The 22,331-nt window shown below is 35.9% G+C and overlaps 8 protein-coding genes across 8 annotated transcripts; 5 read left to right on the top strand and 3 right to left on the bottom strand. All coding sequences in view use genetic code 12, as the record gives it.

Moving 5' to 3' along the window:
- Positions 1–101: 101 nt before the first annotated feature.
- I9W82_000467 (dolichol kinase) lies at positions 102–1,841 on the top strand (the record flags this gene model as incomplete). Its single annotated transcript, XM_067693764.1, has 1 exon — positions 102–1,841. One exon carries the CDS (start codon positions 102–104, stop codon positions 1,839–1,841), a length of 1,740 nt encoding a protein of 579 aa, XP_067550493.1.
- A 272-nt stretch (positions 1,842–2,113) lies between these two features.
- On the top strand, positions 2,114–3,841 carry SLD1 (Sld1p; the record flags this gene model as incomplete). Its single annotated transcript, XM_067693753.1, has 1 exon — positions 2,114–3,841. The coding sequence occupies one exon, from the start codon at positions 2,114–2,116 to the stop codon at positions 3,839–3,841; it is 1,728 nt and encodes a 575-aa protein (XP_067550492.1).
- A 1,463-nt stretch (positions 3,842–5,304) lies between these two features.
- On the bottom strand, positions 5,305–6,033 carry I9W82_000465 (uncharacterized protein; the record flags this gene model as incomplete). The annotated part of the gene is made up of 1 exon (XM_067693742.1): positions 5,305–6,033. One exon carries the CDS (start codon positions 6,031–6,033, stop codon positions 5,305–5,307), a length of 729 nt encoding a protein of 242 aa, XP_067550491.1.
- Positions 6,034–10,120: 4,087 nt separating this feature from the next.
- I9W82_000464 (uncharacterized protein) lies at positions 10,121–13,168 on the top strand (the record flags this gene model as incomplete). Its single annotated transcript, XM_067693731.1, has 1 exon — positions 10,121–13,168. The coding sequence occupies one exon, from the start codon at positions 10,121–10,123 to the stop codon at positions 13,166–13,168; it is 3,048 nt and encodes a 1,015-aa protein (XP_067550490.1).
- Positions 13,169–13,346: 178 nt separating this feature from the next.
- Positions 13,347–14,966, bottom strand: I9W82_000463 (uncharacterized protein; the record flags this gene model as incomplete). The annotated part of the gene is made up of 1 exon (XM_067693722.1): positions 13,347–14,966. One exon carries the CDS (start codon positions 14,964–14,966, stop codon positions 13,347–13,349), a length of 1,620 nt encoding a protein of 539 aa, XP_067550489.1.
- A 1,197-nt stretch (positions 14,967–16,163) lies between these two features.
- ALI1 (Ali1p) lies at positions 16,164–17,021 on the top strand (the record flags this gene model as incomplete). The annotated part of the gene is made up of 1 exon (XM_067693711.1): positions 16,164–17,021. One exon carries the CDS (start codon positions 16,164–16,166, stop codon positions 17,019–17,021), a length of 858 nt encoding a protein of 285 aa, XP_067550488.1.
- A 91-nt stretch (positions 17,022–17,112) lies between these two features.
- Positions 17,113–18,261, bottom strand: END3 (End3p; the record flags this gene model as incomplete). Its single annotated transcript, XM_067693700.1, has 1 exon — positions 17,113–18,261. One exon carries the CDS (start codon positions 18,259–18,261, stop codon positions 17,113–17,115), a length of 1,149 nt encoding a protein of 382 aa, XP_067550487.1.
- Positions 18,262–19,830: 1,569 nt separating this feature from the next.
- I9W82_000460 (uncharacterized protein) lies at positions 19,831–20,838 on the top strand (the record flags this gene model as incomplete). The annotated part of the gene is made up of 1 exon (XM_067693689.1): positions 19,831–20,838. The coding sequence occupies one exon, from the start codon at positions 19,831–19,833 to the stop codon at positions 20,836–20,838; it is 1,008 nt and encodes a 335-aa protein (XP_067550486.1).
- Positions 20,839–22,331: the final 1,493 nt, after the last annotated feature.

Below are 22,331 nucleotides of genomic sequence, written 5' to 3'. Positions count from 1 at the left end.
TATACAGTGAGATTCATGGATTAAAGGAAAAAGGACAACAGAAACGAAAAAAAAAATTGTTTCTCTTGTGAATGTCATTGTTTTTCCTATTACCACAAACCATGGCGAGACATAGACATGGGTCCAAAAAGACCTCATCGCAGGATGATCCAACATTAAGATCTACAGCTTCGATATTCAAGAATGCCGATCCAACACTTTTTGAAGAAGAAGAAAAGAAGGCTAAGGATGTTGAGGCCAAGGTTGATAATGAGCCCTTGGGAAGTGCTCAAGAAGATATTGAAAGTGCGGGATTCCCATTCAATTATCTTTACAAATTCCAAGACTTTGCTAATCAACATGTCAATCTCTTGAAAGGGGTGCAATTGCTACTTATTGCGTTTTTTGCGCAATTGATTTATTTAAAACAGGACAAGTTTGAACATTTGAAACAGACATTACCAATGGTGTTCTTTAGCTGTTTTGGAGTAGTTGCATGTACAATACTTAGCATCGTCAAGAGTAAACTGGAGAAACTTCACATTCCTGATTTCAATTACTTTTATTGTGTTTTGATTCCTTCATTGATTTGCATTGTTCATTTTGATCAAAATTGGATTACAATCAATTGTGCTCTCAATTACTTTATTGTTGATCAAATGAATCCTATATTCAACTTGGTATCGAGTGTGATTTTTTACGAAATTTATAAAGAGGACTCAAAGGCTACTTTGGATACAACTCAGTTTGTTCAGATTGCTTCGACTCATTTCTTCCTCAATTTTGCTTTAAATTATATTAATGATATTAATTTAGACGGGTTGGAAGATGAGTATGTTGCCAAGAGCAAGCGCTCATTGAAGAAATCAGAGATACAGCTCATATGTTTATTAATTGTGAATATCATATTCAACCATGACTTGATTGATCAAGCATTGCCATTGCAGATATTCCAAAAGTTGCTAGTTAGCTTTATTGTCACCTCCCTTTTCGCATATCCTGTTTATACGTATTTGCCGGGGCTCATAAACATTGCAGTCTTTGGAGGTATATTCTCCTACTTGACTATTTTCCAATTGGAACGCGTGGTTGGCAAAAACGCATTGGTTTGGTTACTAGAGTATATTGAAAATGATGCGGAAAAGATGTACTTGATGAAAGTTTGGATGAGCCTGGCAATCATTGTGATACCATTGGTTTTCTTCCTTGCTGATTCATTCAGTTTAAACGTGAGGAGAAAAGTTTGGCATTTATATGTCATTTTTGCATTGACATTTTCCCCTGAAATCTTGTTTGGTGAATCGCAATTCACTTTGATTGCATTACTTGGTATGATTATTGTGTTTTTGATAGTTGAGGTTCTCAGACTTAATCAAGTCACGTTTATTGGCAAATTCTTGTTCAATGTGCTTGATAAGTTTCAAGATGCAAAAGATAAACAAGGACCATTGAATTTATCGTATATTTATTTGCTTGTGGGAGTCACTACGCCTGTTGTTTACGATTATCTTGTCAACGGAGAAAAGACAACTATAATAAGATACCTTGGCCCAATTACCTTAGGAGTGGGGGACACCATGGCGTCAGTCGTTGGTAAAAAATTTGGCTCAATCAAATGGAAAGGAAGTGAAAAATCGGTTCAAGGTACACTGGCATTCATTGTTGGTGTATTGGGAGCCATCAATCTTGTGGAATATATGAATGAGGGTGATAAGAATTACTTGCCAGTGGCCAATTGGGAAAACTTGTTTGTTACGATTATATTGGCGGGTTTATTAGAAGGCACTTCTAACCTTAATGATAATTACTTAATACCAATCTTTTTCCCAGCTACATATGAGTTGTTAAATAGATGTTATTAGACATTTAATATAAAGTGTTAACTGAGTATGTGCGCTCCTCGTTTACAGACGCGTAAACTAGCTCAATCACCTGTTTTTTTGTTTTTTTTTTCGGTTGCATCTTGGTATCTCCGTTGTGTCTAGACTCAGGGGCGAGAACGACCCCTTCGAGAAGCAGAAGAAAAAAAAAAAAAAATAAACTTATAAAACCATATCAAAGTTTACGCTTTTTTCACTTTTCACTTTTCACTTTTTGACACATTAACTTGCAGTCAACAACAGACAAAGAAACTATGACATCAGACAGGGCTCCAAAGATTCTTTCTCGCAATGATGTCATTGATCTCTTAGCCGATGGGAAGCTTATTGTCATCTACAACAGACTGGTTTTGAATTTGACTAAATGGATAGAGAGACATCCAGGTGGAGATAAAGCGATTCACCATTTGGTTGGTAGAGATGCCACTGATGAGATGAATGCCTATCATGAAATAGACACGGTGAAGCAATTTAAGAACTTCAAGATTGGTGAAATTGACCATGCTTGGGAAAATCTCTTACCGCCAATTCAAGGGGCTGTGTATGAAAAGGGGAGATATATTGAGGTCAAGGCCGTTGATTTGGATTCGAAATTGGATAGTAACTTATCAGAAAGTGGATCAGATTTGGATTTACACTCGTTGCCAAGTTCAGAGTCGGATAAACTGGTTCATTTGCCAAAGGAGGAGAAAAAACCACCACATGAAGAACAGGTAGATCCTAAACTTGTTAAGCCAGTGGTGCCACAAAATGTATTGGTTACAGAGAAGAATAAAGATGAATTGTTTCCAGTTCAACATACTCCTATTGTTGATCCAAAGCTTCTTATGAAAAATTATGATAATCAATTGTCACAACAGGATATTTCGTCAGTCCCTCCATTAGACTACAAAACACAACGCTATTTACGAGATGAGTATGATAAACTACACGCATTCCTCATTAGTCACAATTTCTATCAATGCGATTATTGGGCATATGTGAGAGAAGTTACCAAAATTGGATCTCTTTTCTTGTACTCCTTGTCATTCTTCAAGTTGAATTGGCTCATCACTAGTGCATTTTTTATGGGTATGGCATGGCACCAAGCTACGTTTGTTGCTCATGATGCTGGACATGTTTCCATTACCCACAATTATCAATTTGATAATACTTTTGGAATGATTATTGCTGCGTGGTTTGGTGGATTGAGTTTAGGTTGGTGGAAGAGAAATCACAATGTTCATCATTTGATCACTAATGATCCTGTTCATGATCCTGATATTCAACATTTACCATTCTTCGCTGTTAGTGTGAGATTATTTGATAATATCTACTCGACGTATTATGAAAAAGTGTTGTATTTTGATGCATTTGCTAAAGCTTTGATTCCATTGCAAAAGTTTCTTTACTATCCTATTTTGTGTTTTGGAAGATTCAATCTTTATAGATTATCATGGACCCATCTTTTATTAGCCCAGGGGCCAAGAAAAGGTAAAGCTGCTTGGTTTAGATATTTTGAACTTGCTGGGTTGAGTTTTTTTTTCTACTGGTTCTTTTACGTCATGGTTACCAAATCGATTCAAGGTGGATGGAACAGGTTCAATTATATAATGGTGAGTCACATTGCCACCATGTTGGTACATGTTCAAATCACATTATCACATTTCGCGATGTCAACATCGGATTTAGGAGTGAGTGAATCATTCCCTTCAAGACAGCTTAGAACCACCATGGATGTTGATTGTCCTGAATGGTTGGATTTCTTACATGGAGGTTTACAATTCCAAGCTATTCATCACTTGTTTCCTCGTTTACCTCGTCATAATTTCAGACGTGCACAACCACATGTGATTGATTTTTGTGAAAAAGTGGGACTTCCTTATTCCATTTATGGGTTTGGTGAAGGAAATGGGGTTGTGATTAGTAAATTGGCTGATATTGGTAAACAATGTACTATTTTGTTGGATGCTACAAAGAAATACGATGGGGATTTGTATTAGGGGGAAAAAGTTTTTTATTTTTTTATATTTATTTATAAACGTTCTAAGCTTAAGTGTAGGAAGCTCTATTCTATCAGTTTGAAAGGCATAAGTCAAGTAAAGGAGTTAGCCTGAGATGAGATTTGGATCAATCTCACAAGACAGTGAAGTAAACAGTAAATAAATAAAATAAAATAAAATAAAATAAAATAAAATAAAAAATAAATTTTGGCAACCAAATTCTATAAGGCGGTTGTTGTTTATGTTTTACTATGTTTACGTTTGTATATGATTAAATTGATATGCTCAATATCCTTTTATGAATATATATATAAAAACTATTTGCCACCCAATTTTCAACACTTTTGAATAACACTTCTTTTCAACATATCAATATCATTATATGTACAATAACACAGAGTCTCATTTTTATCATCTTCAAAAACTTCATCACTTAAGTTCCAACACAGTTTCACTTCAGACCACATGATAATTCCTCAGCTAAGAAAAACAATGGTAATGAAATTACCTTTCCAACTATTTAAATAATCGTTCCCTGGAAAAACTTCGTCCACTTTTTTGGGGGTAGATTATAGGACGGAAAATAGTATTGGAAGAAGTTTATGGAAGAACCTTGTTGTGAAGCTTTGATATTGCTGAGGTATTGGGTCTAGTTGAGAACGCTGATATGGGTTCATTTGTGTTTTGGTTGTTGGAGGTTTCTTTGAGTTCTTCTTTGGTTTGCTGTCCACTTTAGTTTCTTCATCTGTTATTCAGTACGATTTGCTATTATTGTTCATTACAGACACTAACTATTTGAATTTTAGAAATGAGGTACAATTGTTATTATGGTTTCCACTGATTTCCCCAAATGGATTTAATTTTGTCCATCACCCATTTGATTCTGATATTCTTTTTTGAGATTAGTCGCCTTTTGAGTTTCATGGACTTTTCTTTCTATATCTGAATTGGGTAAAAGGTCATTTGATAATCAATCAATTTTGATGAGCTGCTCAATACATGCACTGACTGATTAATGCTATGATTAATGAAGAGCATAGCTGTTTACCCAGATGATTTTCCTTTAACTGTTTCCTGTCCAGTTTGCCGTTTAGTTTTATCCCCATTGTTTGTTGAAAAAGATCCTTCCTCCTCCTCCTTTCATTCATTCATTTGTTCAAAGTATGTATTTCAGAGTTTGATGTTTTTAATATTAAAGAGTTTTATATTGTGTTAGTTGTTTTATTTCCTCTTTGCTTCTTTATCTCTCTCTCTCTCTCTATCTTTGCTTTTAGTACATGAAAAGGTCTCTTAAATTGGTATCGCCAGGAGGGGTAGCAAACCGTCTGTCAAGAAAATAAATGATTAGCTCCTATTGCACATAAAGGAGAAAAGGAGGAAAAGATATATAAGTTTGACTTCCTATGCCTTTCTGATGCATGCAGAGGACCTTTCACAAGCGTTTTATTGGAAGCTTTGTACACTCATTTCTTCATTATATCGTGGTTGATCATTCCCTTGTCGTCGAGGTACCTAATGAAATCAATAACCAAACTATTTTCATTCTTCATTTGATCCTGACTGATTAAATGCTTGAAAAGGGATGATTTTGAAGTGGCTGTATTTTCAGTCCTATTGGAGTACAATTTGGGCACAAGGATGGTGATTCCATTCAATTGTCTCTTGTAATGAGTTAAACTGTTGTTGAATTTAGTGGCAATTGGGTTGGGATCATCTCGAGGATTGACAACTTCATGAATGTTTTTACACCGGTTCCCATATTTGCATTTACCATATTGTTCGAAGAATCGACAAATGGTTTTACTTCGTTTATTATCCTGGGGAGTAGCAGCATCTCCATTTTCCTCTAGCTGTCGCTTCAGTCTCTGTGTTTCATTTGTTTTACGTTTCTCTTCCTTGAGTTGTTGCTTTCGTTCAACATTGGCTTTAGTGGGCCAGTTTTTCTTCCTCTCTTCTATCCATTTAGCTATATCTTCTTCTGTTTGTAATGTGATGTTGGTTCCCGGTATGGCTACTACTTTTTTAGTACTGGTGGTGGCTGCATCAGTTGGTGGTGGTGGAACTTGTGTCTCTTCGATATCATGTGTATTTTCAGTGGTTGGGGTTGGATGTAGTTCACTAGGAGCTTCTGAAGTCAGCATATCTGGAGTCTCATTGGGCAAATGTGTCGGTAGGTCGAATAAAAAGTCCATCTCGGTGGCTAGTGGTGGTGTCTAGACTGATGTGTTGTGTCTTATCGCGATATTTTTTTTTTTTTTATTCCACCGATGAGGGAAAGAGACACAAGAATGGTGATTAACACAAGTTGGGAAGGCGCTGTCATAAGTAACAGGGGAGGGAGTTGAATATCTGGTTAATGATATAGTCACTGAGAGACGTCTAGTGATTTCCCGAATGGGACATCTTGCGTGGGTGTAAATGTTTTATACTTCTTTAATGTGATAGTAATATGTGAGCCACGTTATTGGAAAAAGGGGATAGGTTTGATACATCATCTACAAGTAAACGTACATCATTTACAACATATCTACTCAATCTCTCCTGATGTCATCTATCTCTATGGCAACACACACACAACTAGGTTGTCTCGGTCGTGCACAATACTCAACAAATATAATTTTTTTGTCGACCAAATATATGAAAAATAAAACAAAGCTAAAGATGTTTAGTTTTGCTCTTTGTCGATCATTTTGTTTAGATATTCGTGGTTTGGGTGTAGAAATTTTCTGTGGATGTTGTTAATGTATCTTTCCGCTAACCTATAATGGTAACGGTTAGTCTGTGTGTTTGAGGTTATTCATATGTGGTGAAATGGTTAATTTACATGAGCATTGGATTTTGGAGCCTTCTTCAACTGAGTTAGATTCCTGGTGCATTTCTTTTGTCAATTGGAATCAATAGATCAGGGGGAGAGGCTTTCGACAAGGGAGAGGGAGACTGTGTATCATCATTCATATTGGCATTCTGCCATGGGGTAAGCCTTTATCTCCACAGAATGATGATATATTACATATACCCCACACTTGAATTTCAAATGCAACCATGTCAGCTCACCTAATTTTCTTTTTAAGAAGAAACTAATTGCTTGTCTTGGTATTTGGTTGCATAGTTGTTGATGCGTTTTAATGTACCTAGAGGAATATTTATTAAAGGTAATTCCTTTTAGAGGAAATTTTCAATTGGAATGAATCGATAGAATAGGATTATGTGTTGGCAATTGTTAGGTCCGCTCTCTGTTTTCTTGGGTCTTAAAGATTTTTACTATGAGTTTATCGTAATGTGGACGAGACTAGAAGGATGTCTTTTTTCATTTGGAATAGATCATTTCTTTATGTGAATGATTTTATATTGGGTGAAAAGTTTCGGCATTTTCTCATCTATTAATTACGGTACAATTTCTTAGTGTTCTTAAATTGGTACGTGTTTGCATCGTGGCATATAAAACATTTGCGTATTCTTTGATGTGGATGTCCCAGTTTAGTTGGTGCCCGTGAAATTTTTACTTCGATATTCAATCGGTACCCAAGTGTGAATTAGCTCCTGGATGAATCGAGAAAACACAAATGGCAGGTTTCGAGACCCAAACGGCAATACGGTAATTATTTTTAATGTAAAATTATTAAAATTGTTATTTTGTTAAAGCAAAATGAAGATAATGTAGAGTGGTTTTTAGCAACTCTTTGTAATCTTCCCTCTGCATTTTGATCTGGTGTGGGAAAGCTTTAGCTTATTGAAGATTGAGGAATTGGGCCAATTGAAAGGGAAGGTAAGTAAACTAAAACTACTTGAAAACTCGCTTGTGGAAACCTATATGATAGAAGAAGTGATTGATGACTAAAATATGATTATACAGGCCCTCTTTAATGAATGAATGCCATGAAATCAAAGCAAGTGAGTCTCTTTAACGTGACTATTTTCAAGAGGACTGCTTCGCAGATTTAACTAACAATGTCATCAATTGGGACGATTGGTGTAGTGGTAACATAATTGCCTTCCAAGCAATTGCCGTGGGTTCGATTCCCGCATCGTTCAGGCCAAGTTTATTTTTTTTTCTTTTTGAATCTTTGTTTTTTTTTTTTGCACCTTTAAATAGAGATGGTGAAGTGATAAGATACATATTATGTATTTGCTTAGTTTAAGGATGTTGTGACTTGAGAAGGCGGTAAGTTGATCTACATTAAAGTGTTGTTGCTCATATTTTACTTTTATTTTTTTTATTTTTTATGACTATTTTTGCAAAAATAGTCATAAAAAATAAAAAAAATAAAATGAAGAAGCAGAAGAAATAGGATTTTGTTTACATGAGTGTATTTATATCTGTGGAAAGAGAAGAAAAGTAGAGTATTGATAGATACTACATCGTATAAGCTTGACTGTAAAATGAAGTGGAGAATATGTACTATAGAGTAATAAATGTATGTTTTTTTTTTTTTTTCTTTCTGTCTAATCACATGTTGAAGTGGGGTGGGTGGGGCAAAAGAAAAAAAAAAAGAAAGAAACTATGATTTCTTTTAGTATGTAAGGAGTACAATGTGTAATGTGAAGTTTGTTGGGTTTGCGTGTGAGAGAAAGAGAGAGTGTGTGTAATATGTGCGCTTCTTTGTAGTTACTAGTGCTTTTGATGTGTTTGATGCATAAGGGGTTTTTATATTAATTTTGTTGGGTTTTTGTGTAAGACTGAAATCCGTTATTTTATTTTATTTTATTTTATTTTATATTTTATTTTTTTATTTTTCGTCAAAGAGGTCTTCAATATATATGAATAGTAGTAGTAGTAGTAGTAATATAACTCCTGATAATAACATTGATCCAGCTAATGGACTTTCAGAGTAGTAGTAAGGAATCAGAGATTACATTCTTAGTAAAAGACACCGTGTTTTAGGAACAGGAACTAGAATATATATATATATATCTTTTAGTAGTTGGAACTCCGTTTAATACATATATATATGAAAGATTAGATATACATTTGTATTGTATATACTGTATATATATATGTATACTGTGTATATGTGAATATAGCAATATAAGAAAGTGTGTGTTGCAAAAGGTAGTGTATTTTTGGTAAAATTATATTTGTATGTATACATACATCCAAACATACATATACTATCATATGTTTATTTTATATTTTTTTTTTTTCTATTTATTCGAGGGCAACGGACTTCGCATAGAATTTAATTTTTTTTATTTTTTATTTTATATTTATATTTTATATTTATATATATATATATATATATTTTTTTTTGATATGTGTTGTCTCAAAATTTGTCTCATTTATGTCTCAGTGAAGAGAAAAATAAAACTTTTTTTAAATTTTTTTTTTCTTTAAGAAAACTGACTGAAACCAAACTTACTTTGGTAGTATGATAATACACATATTATATGAGTATAAAACTAATTTAGAAAGTAAGAGAAAGTATATATGTATATATTAATACAAGTATATTTGTTCCTGTCTGGCTATCATCTGTTTTTTTATTTTTATTTTTTTATTTATTTTTTTTTATTTAGTTAGTCTAATTTAGTTTAGTGAAGAGAAGATTTGAATCTGAATTCCGTTTTATGTAATACATACACAATACATACATATATATATATATATATATATATAAACTTTAATACTCATATGATGAAATTCAATTGTTCTTTTTATTATATATATATATATATATATATATACAATACCTTTTATTAAGATAGATAGATAGAGAAAGAAAGAAAGAGTGATGTCATTCTATTGAAAAGTGTATTTCTGTAGAGAATATTCTGTTCTTATTATTTTTTATTTTCTATTGCAGTTTGTGTAACGGACTTCAAAAAATAAAATAAAATATAAAAATATAAATATAATATATAAATAATATATAAATATAATATAAATATCAACCAAAAAGACCCATCATCAAACATTTTTTTAAAAAAAGAACCAACTTATATACAACTACACTTACAACGACCAGTGTTTTATAAGTCAATTAAAAAAACTACATGATAACAGATACACATAGTATTCATACATATTGAAGACAAAACACACACACACACACCCTATCTATAAAAATACATTCACTTTAAAACAAAAGAAAACTGTATCCAAAACAGCAATCTCATATCTAACAATCCAACAAACCCACCTACACACCTACACACATCCACACTTACAGAGTGTACCCATTTTCAAAATCAAAAAGTATAAATTTTTTTTTTTTTTGATTTTTTTATTTTTCATAAATTTTAATTTTTTTATTTTTTTCCCACTTGTCACGTTTTTTTGTTATGGGGGATTTCAATTTTACAACCAATGCTAATACCAATGAAAACAACAACAACTTATATTACAACAACACCAATAGTAGTAACCATAATGATGACACAAATACAGGTAACAACCACTACAGATCAACGTCTGATATTGCTGCAAATATTAAACTAGGAACACCAAATGGAGGTGGACATTTCCAACCAAATTCATATCAGACAACTTTATCCAACTCACCACCACCACAAACACAAACATATCCATCTGCTGCTTTCAATTCTACTCCTATCCCACAACATCCACTCATGTCTTTACCACCACCAATCACTTCTGCTATGAATAGTCAAGCCAAACCACCACCATCTCATTCTTCATCATCATCATCATCCATTGGTAATATATATCATCATAGAGAAAGTCCTGCTAGTCAATACAACAACAACAACAACATCATCAATGAACACAATAGCTTTACCCTGAGAGCTAGTCCTCATTTTCAAATGTTGGGTCAAGATAGCAGAAGCAATGACAGTTTACAACAACAACAGCAACAACAACAACAACACCATCATCAACAGCTGTGTAGTGGAGGTACTGATGCTGCATTTGATCATGTACCCCAATCTCACATCAATGGTTACCCATTGAGTCAGCCAAAACCAACATTACCATTACCAGCAAATCATCATCATCAACAACCACAGCAACCACCACCACAACAGCAGCTTGCTCCTTCTGAAAAACAAACCACTACAGGTTCCTCCTCCAATGACAGATTTGATTCTCTGCTGTACCACATGGGTCAACCTTCAAAATCAAATTCACAATTTGTACGTCAGTTTCTGCATCATTTAAATCAAAATCATTCAGTCAATCTCAAGTTTATCAAGAATCTCAATACAATGACGGAAAATTGGTCAGAAGAGGAAATCAAAGCTAGTAGAAGATTAGTCAGATTTAATATTCTGCACGGAGAAAATACCAACAATACTATGCAAGTTATCAATTTTGATGCACTTAAACCAATTGATTATGAAGTTACTCAAGCTGTTGTTTCTTGCATCTATTGGAGAGAAAAGAACAAATTTATTTGTACTTCAGTTGATATCATCTTATTACTTGAATATTTTGTCCATCAAAGTTTTGGTATTGAAGAAAAGAATCGTATCAGAAGAAATTTGCAAAGCTTGAAACCAACTACAGTATCAAGATCAAACAAAAATGATCGTGATTTTTTCAGTTTGATTATGAGTATGGAAAATCCACGTCCAAGAAATATTGAAAAGGATTTAAAAGTTTTTAATTGGAGTGATTTGGGTAAAGCCATTGCCAAAGTGATGTCAAAATATTATATTGTATCTTCACCATCACCAGGATCAGCAAATTTATGGTGTAATGGTGGTCACCAGCTGCATAATGTGCCATTATCGGGAGCACAAGAGACACTGGACACATCAGGTGGACAAGATGCAACTGCGAGGCATGGAAACGTAACAACATATACCAACAGTTATTCCTACCATGGAAGTCCTCCACCATCACACAAACCGAGTTTACCACCATTGGCTCTGGTTGCTCCAATTTCAGGTTCTTCAACCCCAATTCAATCACAGTTTCCCCCATCATTATACACGGAGGGCAGTGGAACTGGCAACTCTAGTTCAACATCCAATTTACAAAGTGTTCCCTACCAAGAAGTCCCAAATGGGCGACGCACTGACATCAATTCACCATTGAATACACAATTTAGTGGTGGTGCAATTACTGAAAACTCTAATGTGTGTAGACAAGTAACACCTACATATCAAGAGTCAAAACAACAGTATCATCATCATCGTTATCATTCGCCACCAGCTGGCTTTCCTGTACCACTACCACTCCCTAGGCTATACCCTTCGAGTAAGATCCCACTCTCGCAAGGAACACCAAATGGATCTTCACCACCACCACCACTTCCACCATCTGCTTTCAATTACAGATCTTCTGTTGAGATGAGAAACAATCGTCATCCTATTCGAGGCGGTTTTAATGGGTTGACCTCAACCCCATCGACTTTTGCAAGTAATGAGGAGCTGCTGCTGCTGCTGTCAGATTATTCAAGACAACTCAATGCCGATTCATCGAGAGGTGTACTGTCTACTAGTGGGCACCCACCAGCGGCCGATTTCTCGCAAAGTCCATCACCAGGTAAAGAAGCTGATGGTGATACCAGTTCAGGCTCGGAAAGATGCTCTTCTAGCAATGGCAGTGTTGATGATGTCGATAGTGCAATATCAGAAAATTCCAAGATCAGTGGTGAAAACTCTGATGATAGTGGACAATCAAACAAGAATAATGGCGTATCAAGTAGTGGAAGCTCCTCTATCAGCAGTGGCTCAAAAGATTCGACAAGTTTGTATTCTTTACAGCGTGATTCTGGTAATTCAAGTGAAGATTCTACTACAAGACCGAATTCTGTGCCTGGAAGTGGCAAATTTGCTCCATTGAGTTTTAATAATAACAGCAGCATGAGCTTGCTTGGATCTAATGGGGGTACTGCTCTAACAGCTTCTTTACCAAAGAACAAGAGCAATTTGAGGAGTCTTACTAGTACAGATCATCAATCACCTATAGTTGAGAACAAGGTGGACGAAGGAGGAGAAACTGAAGGCGACGATGGTGTTAAGGATGAAGATGAGTCTATGGAGGATGACCAAGATGATATCGATGAGGATAGCGAGGAGAGTTCACCACCTGTTTCTAAAAAGAGGAAGAGAAGATCACAACGGAAAATGAGAAAGCCTAATACAGCACATCAGTTGCAAGATAATGCAACATCACAGTATTTTGATAACAATAGAGATAAAAAATACCTGTCGCAGAAATCATTGTCTAATGGTGAGCTGAAGCCGCATTTGCCACCAATTTCACAGATTCTCAATGCCGAGTTGTATCCAAGTGACAATATGAAAGCCGGTTTATCGCCTGGAGGAACAAACCACTACTACCACCAACAATCTCCACCTTCAGTGGTTACTGATAACGAGCCATTGATTAGAAAAGTGCAGAATTGGGATGACTATTGAATGATAAATTGCACTTTTTAATGATTTAACCATTTTCAGTTCGACTTAATATTTGAGAGGATTTTATTTGAAACAGTTTATACATTTTAACGCGAATATATTTTAATGAGACACTAAGGATGATACTTTTGAATATTTCTGATTTCTAGTGTAACCTTTATATACATAGATTATCTCTTTACAGTTTACGATGTTCAATTTCATCAACCGTTTGTTTGAAATTTGACGTATTTGCGAAAACAGCCCCCTTTTTAGGATCAATAGTAACATAACTCAAGTAATCCTTAGGTGTAGACTTGCTCTCACTGCCCTCCTTGACAACTACTTCCTGTGACTCAGCCCCATTAGAAAACAGAATAGGCAGTCCTTGGTTATGTTGTAAATACTGCCTCTTTGCGAGTTGTCTAGGTATGTTGAAACTAGACTGAATGAGTATGTTCCTAGGGCCAACAACTTTGACAAAGTCATTGGTGCCTAGGCTATAATTGTTCCATTTTGTTTGCAAAGTGTGATATGTTTGTGCTAGGTATCTAAGGAATGATTTGGTGTATTGGGTTATGCGGAACCAGTAGTGTTTGAGTTGGTAGTATGCCATTGATGATGATGTAGGTGGAGGAGGTGTAGCAGTAGTGGTGGCTGTGGTGCCCTTTGTTGTTGCTTGACCCAGCGTCAACTTCAGTTTGAGGCTCCGCAACAGCAACATCGAAGATGCAGCACTTACATTGACACCTGTACCTGTTGTTGATGATACAGTTGACGTATCCCTCAATATACAATTCTCCAAATCAAAAGGTCCATTCACAGTAATGGCCAATATCGCCCTCTTGTTAATCAAAATCTCCTCTTGATCACCAACATCCAATTGATAAATACCTCCATTTCCAACAAGTCCCACTTGTCCTCTTCCGCTTAATAATGTGTATCCACGATTCCATAATGTACGTAATCCAGTATCGACTCTAGCTATGCTTGAAGAAGTTGCGCTGCTTCCTCCTCCTCCTCTACTTGCACCAATCCCGAGTCCAAAGATACCATTACCACTAGAAGCACCACCACCAGTGGGGTTACCCAACTGTTTGGCAAACTTCTTTGAAATGTGTCGTGGTAGACTATGTACACTAACTGACAATGAATTACCGGTGTAGACTTGAATTGCATCCTTGTTCAAAACTGCCCAATCATTCAGCCCATCAAGTATCAAATTGACAAATGATAAATCATCAGCACCACCAGAACCATTGCTGCCACTGTACCTGCTACTGTTGGACTTGTTTTTACTACTGATTAATAACGATATGGGAATTGTTGATATCAATTTCTGAAAAGTTTGGAATTTACCAGTTAATATTAATCGTTTCCACCATTGTGGATACTCAATTGAGTTACGAATGATTGGTCCATCATCTGAATTGACACCACTACTACTGCTGCTGCTTTTGTTTCTCGATTTCAATCCGTATATCGATAGCAATGCCCCACGACGTAGATAAATCGGCACAGAAGGCGGCGAATGAATCGATAAAAGCGTAGGCGGAGTGCCCAAACTTTCAAACTTGGCAGTTTCCAAAGTCTGATATGGTTTCAATTGAGTCACTTGGCCAATGTTGTCAAGATCGGTGGTTGTTTTGTTCAAGACAGCAGAAGCAGTGTCCTCCTCCTCCTCAGCTGATGATGATGATGTTGGCACTGATTTGTGATTGACTGATATGTGACGACTTAGGACAATTGATGAAGAAGTAGGAGACGTTATTGACGACAAGGTTGGATGTCGCCATGATGAAGTTATGCCTCGTACCATTGTTGTCCTCCTATGCTGTTGTGAGATTTTCTTGTTTGGTGGTGGGGCAACTTTTCTATTTTTTTTTTTTTTTTTGCTTTCTTTCTTTGGCCGAGAATGAGAAAGGCGAGAAAAAAAAACCCGAAAACGATTGGCCTTTCAGTATGAAGAAATTTGCAACAACTAGGTGCAATACAAAATATGGAGATCCAATTGGGTGGAGTAGCTAGAAGTTTATTGGAATAAGCTTAATGACCTTTGTGACTGGTATATCCTGTGTGGGAAATAAGCAGACCCAGAGAAAACTACAACACTAGAAACCGCCTGTAACTCGGAAAAGTCAAAAAAGGAGAGAACATCAAAATTAACTCACTGTTGAATTCCTGAATATGCTACTAGTAAAGTGGGACAACGATTTGGTTGATATTTAAGCAATACAGGTTGATTTTGCATCACGTGACAAATTGCTTAACTATGTGTCATGTGAAGATTTATTTTGTCATTTATTTATCCTAAAAACTGATTTGTTCGTACTATCTTCGGATAGTACATTTGTCAAATTTAACAATACAGAGAAGATTAGCATTGTCCTTGCATAAAGATGACACGCTTTACAAAGAGATTTAACATTTTTTTTTTTGCATTTGCAAACCACGATGCAGAGATTACCCTAAGGAAGGCTATCATGGCTATATTGAACTCTTATGCCTCTCCAATGAGCAATGGAGCCTCAGTTTCGAACTCGGTACTTTTTACTCTCTTTTTTGCCATTCACACGACCTCTCAGTTGCACATTTTCATTTGTTTCTCGGTTTCACCCAATTGTATTTCTTCAAATTTGACTTACTAAATGATATTAGTAGTAGAACAAGCAAAGCATTAAAACTACACTAAACGCTACTCTGCTTTATAATTGTAACCATTTATCTAGCTATACTCAATCGCCTCAACCTCTCTCAGTCTCAGATACCCACAGTCGTACTACCCAATTAGCCTCCTGCAAGCTCCCATCCACTATAAGACCCATTTTTGCGTGCATTGAAAGAGAAAAAGAAAAAAAAAATTTCGATCTTTTTACTCACAACCAATAACCATCTACTAGAGCTCATTTGTGGACACTTTGTACATCACCACTAACCATTTGTATCACCACACCCCCCTGTACTACTCGTACACTTATTTATTCAACAACAATAGAGTTTGTATTTTGATTTCAAAATGGTTCCATCGACAGTGCTTAAAAGAACGGTTCAAAGGGCCCCAAGATTTGTTTCTTGCAAATCGTTACCCTTCAGAGCATTCACTCAGTCCTCCATGAGACGCATTGCACATGAAGAGGATCTCGTGGATCTCAAAACATTACCAAGAAAAGAAGAACCGGAAATTTTCGTTCCTTTAATAAATCCAGCTGAAAAGTATAAAGTACAAATTGAAGAATTACACAAGTTTGGTACTTATATCATGGCATGTTTACCTAAATTCGTTCAACAGTTCTCGGTATGGAAAGATGAATTGACTATTTATGTTGCTCCTTCTGCATTAAGACCAGTTATGTCATTTTTAAAATATCACACTTCAGCTCAATTCAAAGCATGTATGGATGTTACTGCAGCTGATTATCCATCAAGAACTAATAGATTTGATGTTGTTTACAACTTGTTATCAGTGAGACACAATTCAAGAATAAGAGTCAAGACTTATGCCAGTGAAACTAGTCCTGTTCCTTCAGTTACCCCATTGTTTAAAGGTGCTAATTGGTTCGAAAGAGAAACTTATGACTTGTTTGGTGTATTCTTTACTGGTCACCCTGATTTAAGAAGAATCATGACTGATTATGGGTTTGAAGGTCACCCATTGAGAAAAGATTTCCCAACCACTGGTTATACTGAAGTTAGATACGATGAAGAGAAAAAGAGAGTTGTTTATGAACCATTGGAATTGACTCAAGCTTGGAGAAATTTCACTGTTGGTTCATCTGTTTGGGAACCAGTTGGTGATGGTCAAGATTTCACTCCAGAAAACTTTAAATTACCAACTCCAGAACCAGAACCAGAAAATAAAGATGAAAAGAAGTAAGATGAGAAGAAGTAAGCTTGTCTAATTACATACACAATACAAAAAAATAAAAAAAAATCGTCTTTGGAGTTGTAAACTTTTTTCACTCTATTCAACGTTGTAGTGATGCTATCTCTTGATTCAACCTGGCTAATTCTTGATTCCGCGAATCCAAGTACTCTTGCAACGATTCTGCTTGTGTTTCAAGATCCTTGATGTCATTTTCCACCTTCAGTAAATCTTCATTTCCAGTACCGGATTGTTGTCTATTATATTGATCCTGTTTGTACTTTAACAATTGCTCGAACTCATACTTGATCATTCTTTGCTCTTCAGATTCCTTTTTATCAGCATCTGATCTATTTTGAACCTCAGAGAGTAACTTTTCCAAATTAGCCAACTCTCTCTTCAACCTTACTTCTTCCCAATCAGTACCCTCCGTTGCTGAAAAATCAGTTCCCTTTTCAGCATCACCATTACTTCCGTGTCCCAATTTGTTCAAATAACTCTCGGCAAAAGAACGCTTTGAAGCTTGTGTTTTTGTTGTTTCGAGTGGTTTTGCTTGTTCACTCAAATCATAACTAGGTATTTCCTTTGAAAAAGTAGCTCTTAAACTAGCTGGTACACCACGAGGCACTCGCTTACCATTTTCTCTCTGATTTAATATATGCAAAAACACCAATGTTTGATCCTTATCTATTGTCTCAAACGATTTCGGATTCACCAAGTTCCAAGCTGATGAGATATCACTCGATGGGACATTTTTCAAAGTTGAGTATAACGAATTCAACGAATCAAATCTTATTCTTCCAAATTGATCATTCTTTGATTGATATATAGTCTCATAAGTCGACTTATCACTAGGAGATATATACCAATCGAAATCATCACTCAATCCATCTTCATCATCTTCATAGTCCAACCCAACATTTCTGCCTTGTCTTACAGCTTGATTGGCTTGAATCAATGCTGCTTTAGAAGACGGGATCAACCAAGATGGTAATTGATCAGGAACTTCAGGAATTGATCCATTCACCAAATCAAAAATCAATCTCATAGTTATACAAAACTCTTCAAAATCCAAGCTTCCGTCATTATCTATATCACTAAGTTCCCAAATTGCTGATAGTTGTTGTTGTGGTAATCGAGAATTTTTCAAAACGGGAGCAACGCTATCACCGGATAGTTTGTTGTCGACTGGTTTCAAACCCTGGAATATTTGCCAGTACTTTTTAATCTCGGCATCTTCTAAACGTGGCATGTTCTAGATGGCTTGAAATAGGTGGGAGTTGATGCTGACTAAGTTTGTGATTAGAGGGGACGGTCTCTCTCTCTCTCTCTCTAATCGAAAGTGGTCATAAATTTTGTCGATTGTGGGAAATTTCTTTTCTGTGGTGTGTGCTGCTATTTTTGGTTTTCTAATGGCGAAGCAAGAATGTCAATACTACACCATGTTGCTCATCATATGGACCTATTGATGAACTGAATGCGCTTCATAGCAGAGTGGGGTTCAAATCGATACACAGAGATTCAAAGGAATAAATTACTACTTGACCAAAAAGCCTCGCTAAGAGTTTGTTCACCAACACCTCTATCAATTTGACAAGTTTCACTAGTTGAAGGACCTTCAACCCTAATGCCACTTCTACTGATACTTTAAGTTGCTGCCTTGCAGTTTGATTGGGGGTAGTTCTTGCAAATGAGGCAACTTTTTACAAAGTGATTTTTTGATGTGCATCGATAATAATCTGTTACTAGGATTGTTTGACAGAGTATGGAGACTCGCAGCAGATCAAGTAAATGAAAGAGATAGAGTGATGCAGTTACCGATTCCACTTTACACCATGTTGACACAGAATCGTATGTGTGTCCTCATCAGGACTAAAGATTCAACAAAGTTATTTATGTAAGCAACTTCATTGGGATGGGGAGGCAGGGTAAAGTCTGAGCTTTAACTCACAGGAAATACAGCCCAGGGATTTACTTTATCTGTTTTGAGGATCGGTCTATGATGATAATTGCAGATTCACTAGAAGGGTTATTAAGGACAAGCACCAGTTCGTTAAGGTTATGACAGTGACCTTGACCGAAGCATACGAGCATCCTCAAAAATAACTCTAGTCGTTGTGAGCTAATTTTATTGCATAATAATTCACTTGCTACTGACTCGGGAATATCTCGTTAAAATTGAGCACGATAGTTCAATGACATCCATGGAAAGCATGGAAATGAGGAGAGGCGTCAAGAAACAAAGTATGGCGAGTGTCCAATCAATACTTTGCTGAGGACCGGAGCTACCTTTATTTCACCAAAGCAGCAGCTGGACCCCATGACATGGGTGAATGATAGTACAAGCTGTACACATACTTCAAGAGCCTGAAGCCTTCTTTTACTTTATTGGGACATTGACTTGGGGCCATTTAATTAAAATAAGAGGTATTGGTCTTGAGTAGATAGTTTAATTGAAATAAGTATGCCGTTTAATCTATAGTAATTGTGGTGAAATGTTTGTATACAGGCTGGTTGCAAAGACAAACCAATTTGTATAACATAACTATTAGAAGTCACGAAATAAGTTACACATCATTTAGCAAGAGCATAGAGTTGGTTCGACTAACATTCACCTTGACGATTCCAAGAGGGTTATCATCCATCAAGTATAACTATAGACTATACCGACTTACAAGAGTCTCATAACACAACAATACACTTTTCACAAATTCAACCATATTATTCGCCCCCGTTTTCATACTTGTGCCAAACACTTACTTCAATTGCATATCACATCTAAAGCTAAAACCGACCATTTCTGTATTAAGTGGATGGAACCATGACAGGCAGTCCTAATGAAGAGCTTAATTCATTGAGTGACGAAGATGAAATTGGTCGTGTTTACAATCGCAGGAAGAAGGTGTCTTCACATACTGCTATTATTCGTGCAAGGTCCAAAAGGTGGGAAGATACGAAAAGAAAGGATATCAAGGTAGTTGATGAATCAACAGTGGAGTCAAAAGTTGAAGGAGACCAAAGTGTTGCAAATGATTCAAGACTAGGCCAAGCTATGCATATTGATAAACTGCTCAATAATCACCTTTGTATCACAAGAAGAGAGCCATATAGTCAGCATGTTGGTATCGGCACTTTAGCTCATGAATTTATTACTCATTTGAAAGAGCAAAAAGTGAAATGCACATCTGGTGATACTCCGGATGAACACAGTATGGCTAAATGCAGCAACAGTGCGTTCAATGATTTATCAGTCACCAATAAAGATACAGACGTTGACAAGGGAACAATTGTGAGTGAAGGTCCTGTTTTAAAGGAGTTAAATGGTGACTACAGTCGTTCAGTGGTTGAAAATAGAAACGAGAGCTGGTTTGAGGATGAGATTTCCATTTCGAGCCAAGTGAACAGTGGTACGAATACACAGATTGTTGATTATTATTGTAATGAGGTACCAACATCAAGGGGAAGTTCAGGTGTTGATTTTGATGAAAGTTTGCAACGCAATTCTAAAAGTGACAATTACGTGAAAAGTTTAAAAGTTTCTTCAATAAAAGTACACCAAGTAAGGTATCAAAGAGACTTTGATGCATCATCAACTTGTTTGGGTGAAGCCCGTGGGAACGTGATTGGGAGAATGAGTGGAGATGTGAACCACACAGAGAAGTCACCATCACTCGCACGATTAACACAACGGGAAACTGATACTATTTTCACCGATAAAGAGACCAAGAAAGAGATAGATGATTTGGCAAGGGAGGCTTATCAATGGGCCAAAGAAGCCTTCAATTTTCCCAAAGTGAAGGATTATGTTGCAACTATCGAAAACAAGTAGACGAGGTTTTAAACCCACAGTGCTAATCAAAAGCATATTATGCCCAACATGATTTTTATGCTATGGCTAATTTCAAACAGCTTTCTAAATATTTCGTGTTTTCACCTAAGTCTAGATAAAGTTTGGGAAGGTTTAACCTATTGATAGCAATCACACTCCCAATCCGCCTCAATTTTACATGAGGACTTTGCCACGATGCGGATAACAAGCGGTCCTGCATTAGTTAAATTTCGGTCTCAGATATTTTTTAGTACAAAACCACACCGTGTCTTAGATTTTACAATACAAAATTTGGTTCTGTGTTTAATAATATCCTTCTTATGTGGTACGTGAGTGAAACATGCATTACCACTTAATTGAAAAGCTTTTGTGTGTATACGGAACGTTGTCACTACGAACGTTGGGACCAGTTACTCCGGATAGTAGCCCAATTGATATCAGCACGGGGTGTATATTCTTTGAATGATTTCTTATACATATAAAACTAAAATATCAAAGTGTATATGGAAGATTCTAGAATGATGTAGAAATTAGGTTGCATAAGTGTAGTGTAAGTCATTAAAACCGATTGTACTTGAATGACCAATTTAGTTGTCGTTTAAGCCTACACCCCGTACTCTCCCCAGCCTTTTAAAATTAAGTTTAGTTAAGGTTTAAGTTGTTAGGGAATGAATTGTTAATTGAATCACGTTATGGTCATGAATTTGTGCTCAATTACACGACCTATTTCAAGCAAAAAAAAAAGAAAAGAGACAAGGAACCTTCTTTGCATGTGTCACAAACATCAATTAAAGAATAAGGTCGTGCATACATTCTCAATACACAATAAGATCTAAACTTCACATATACACAAAAGTAGTGACGTCTTCTTTTTGATTCGCTTGCTATTCTCAATTGACTAATGTGGTCTTAGGTGTAAGAGATTTATGATGGAGGTAAGTAGTGTATACACCAGTAGTATTGTTTAAGACCGTAGAATAGGGGCTATATCTAAAGTGAAAAAAAAAGAAAAGAAAAGAAAAAAGAAGAAAGAAAGGTGTAGGATGTGAAATCAGATGCAAAAAAAAGTGGAGGAGGGGGGTGTATATTTATGCGGCATGCGCAAAATCTATTTTTTTTTTTTTTTATTTTTTTACCACACTCAATTGAAGAAAGTTATAAATCCGACTGAATGTGAATATGATGGTGATCGTATAATAGAAAACATTGAATAGTAGCAGTACCAGCAGCTGATGAACTACTTTGAAGCGTACGGGGAGAAGACCCTCGCAATTTAAAATTGTTGGATCTCTTTTTTTTTTTTATTTTTGGTTTTTCTTCTGAAGATTTGAAAAACGCACACAATTCGCCACATTCATTTGCCAGTTCCTTTGTTGAAGTTAAAATCTCAAAAAAAATATAAAGATATCAGGAAATTGAACATATGTAGTTAGTAGATTAAAACAGATTTAGAGGTCAGTGGGTATCTACCGTGCAAGTGGAAAGGGTTCATA

The sequence above is a fragment of the Candida metapsilosis genome (assembly GCF_017655625.1).
Source record: "Candida metapsilosis strain BP57 chromosome Unknown scaffold1, whole genome shotgun sequence".
NCBI classification, from domain to species: domain Eukaryota; kingdom Fungi; phylum Ascomycota; class Pichiomycetes; order Serinales; family Debaryomycetaceae; genus Lodderomyces; species Lodderomyces metapsilosis.
Note: the sequence above shows the minus strand (reverse complement) of the source record. Positions and strands in the feature narration are given on the sequence as shown.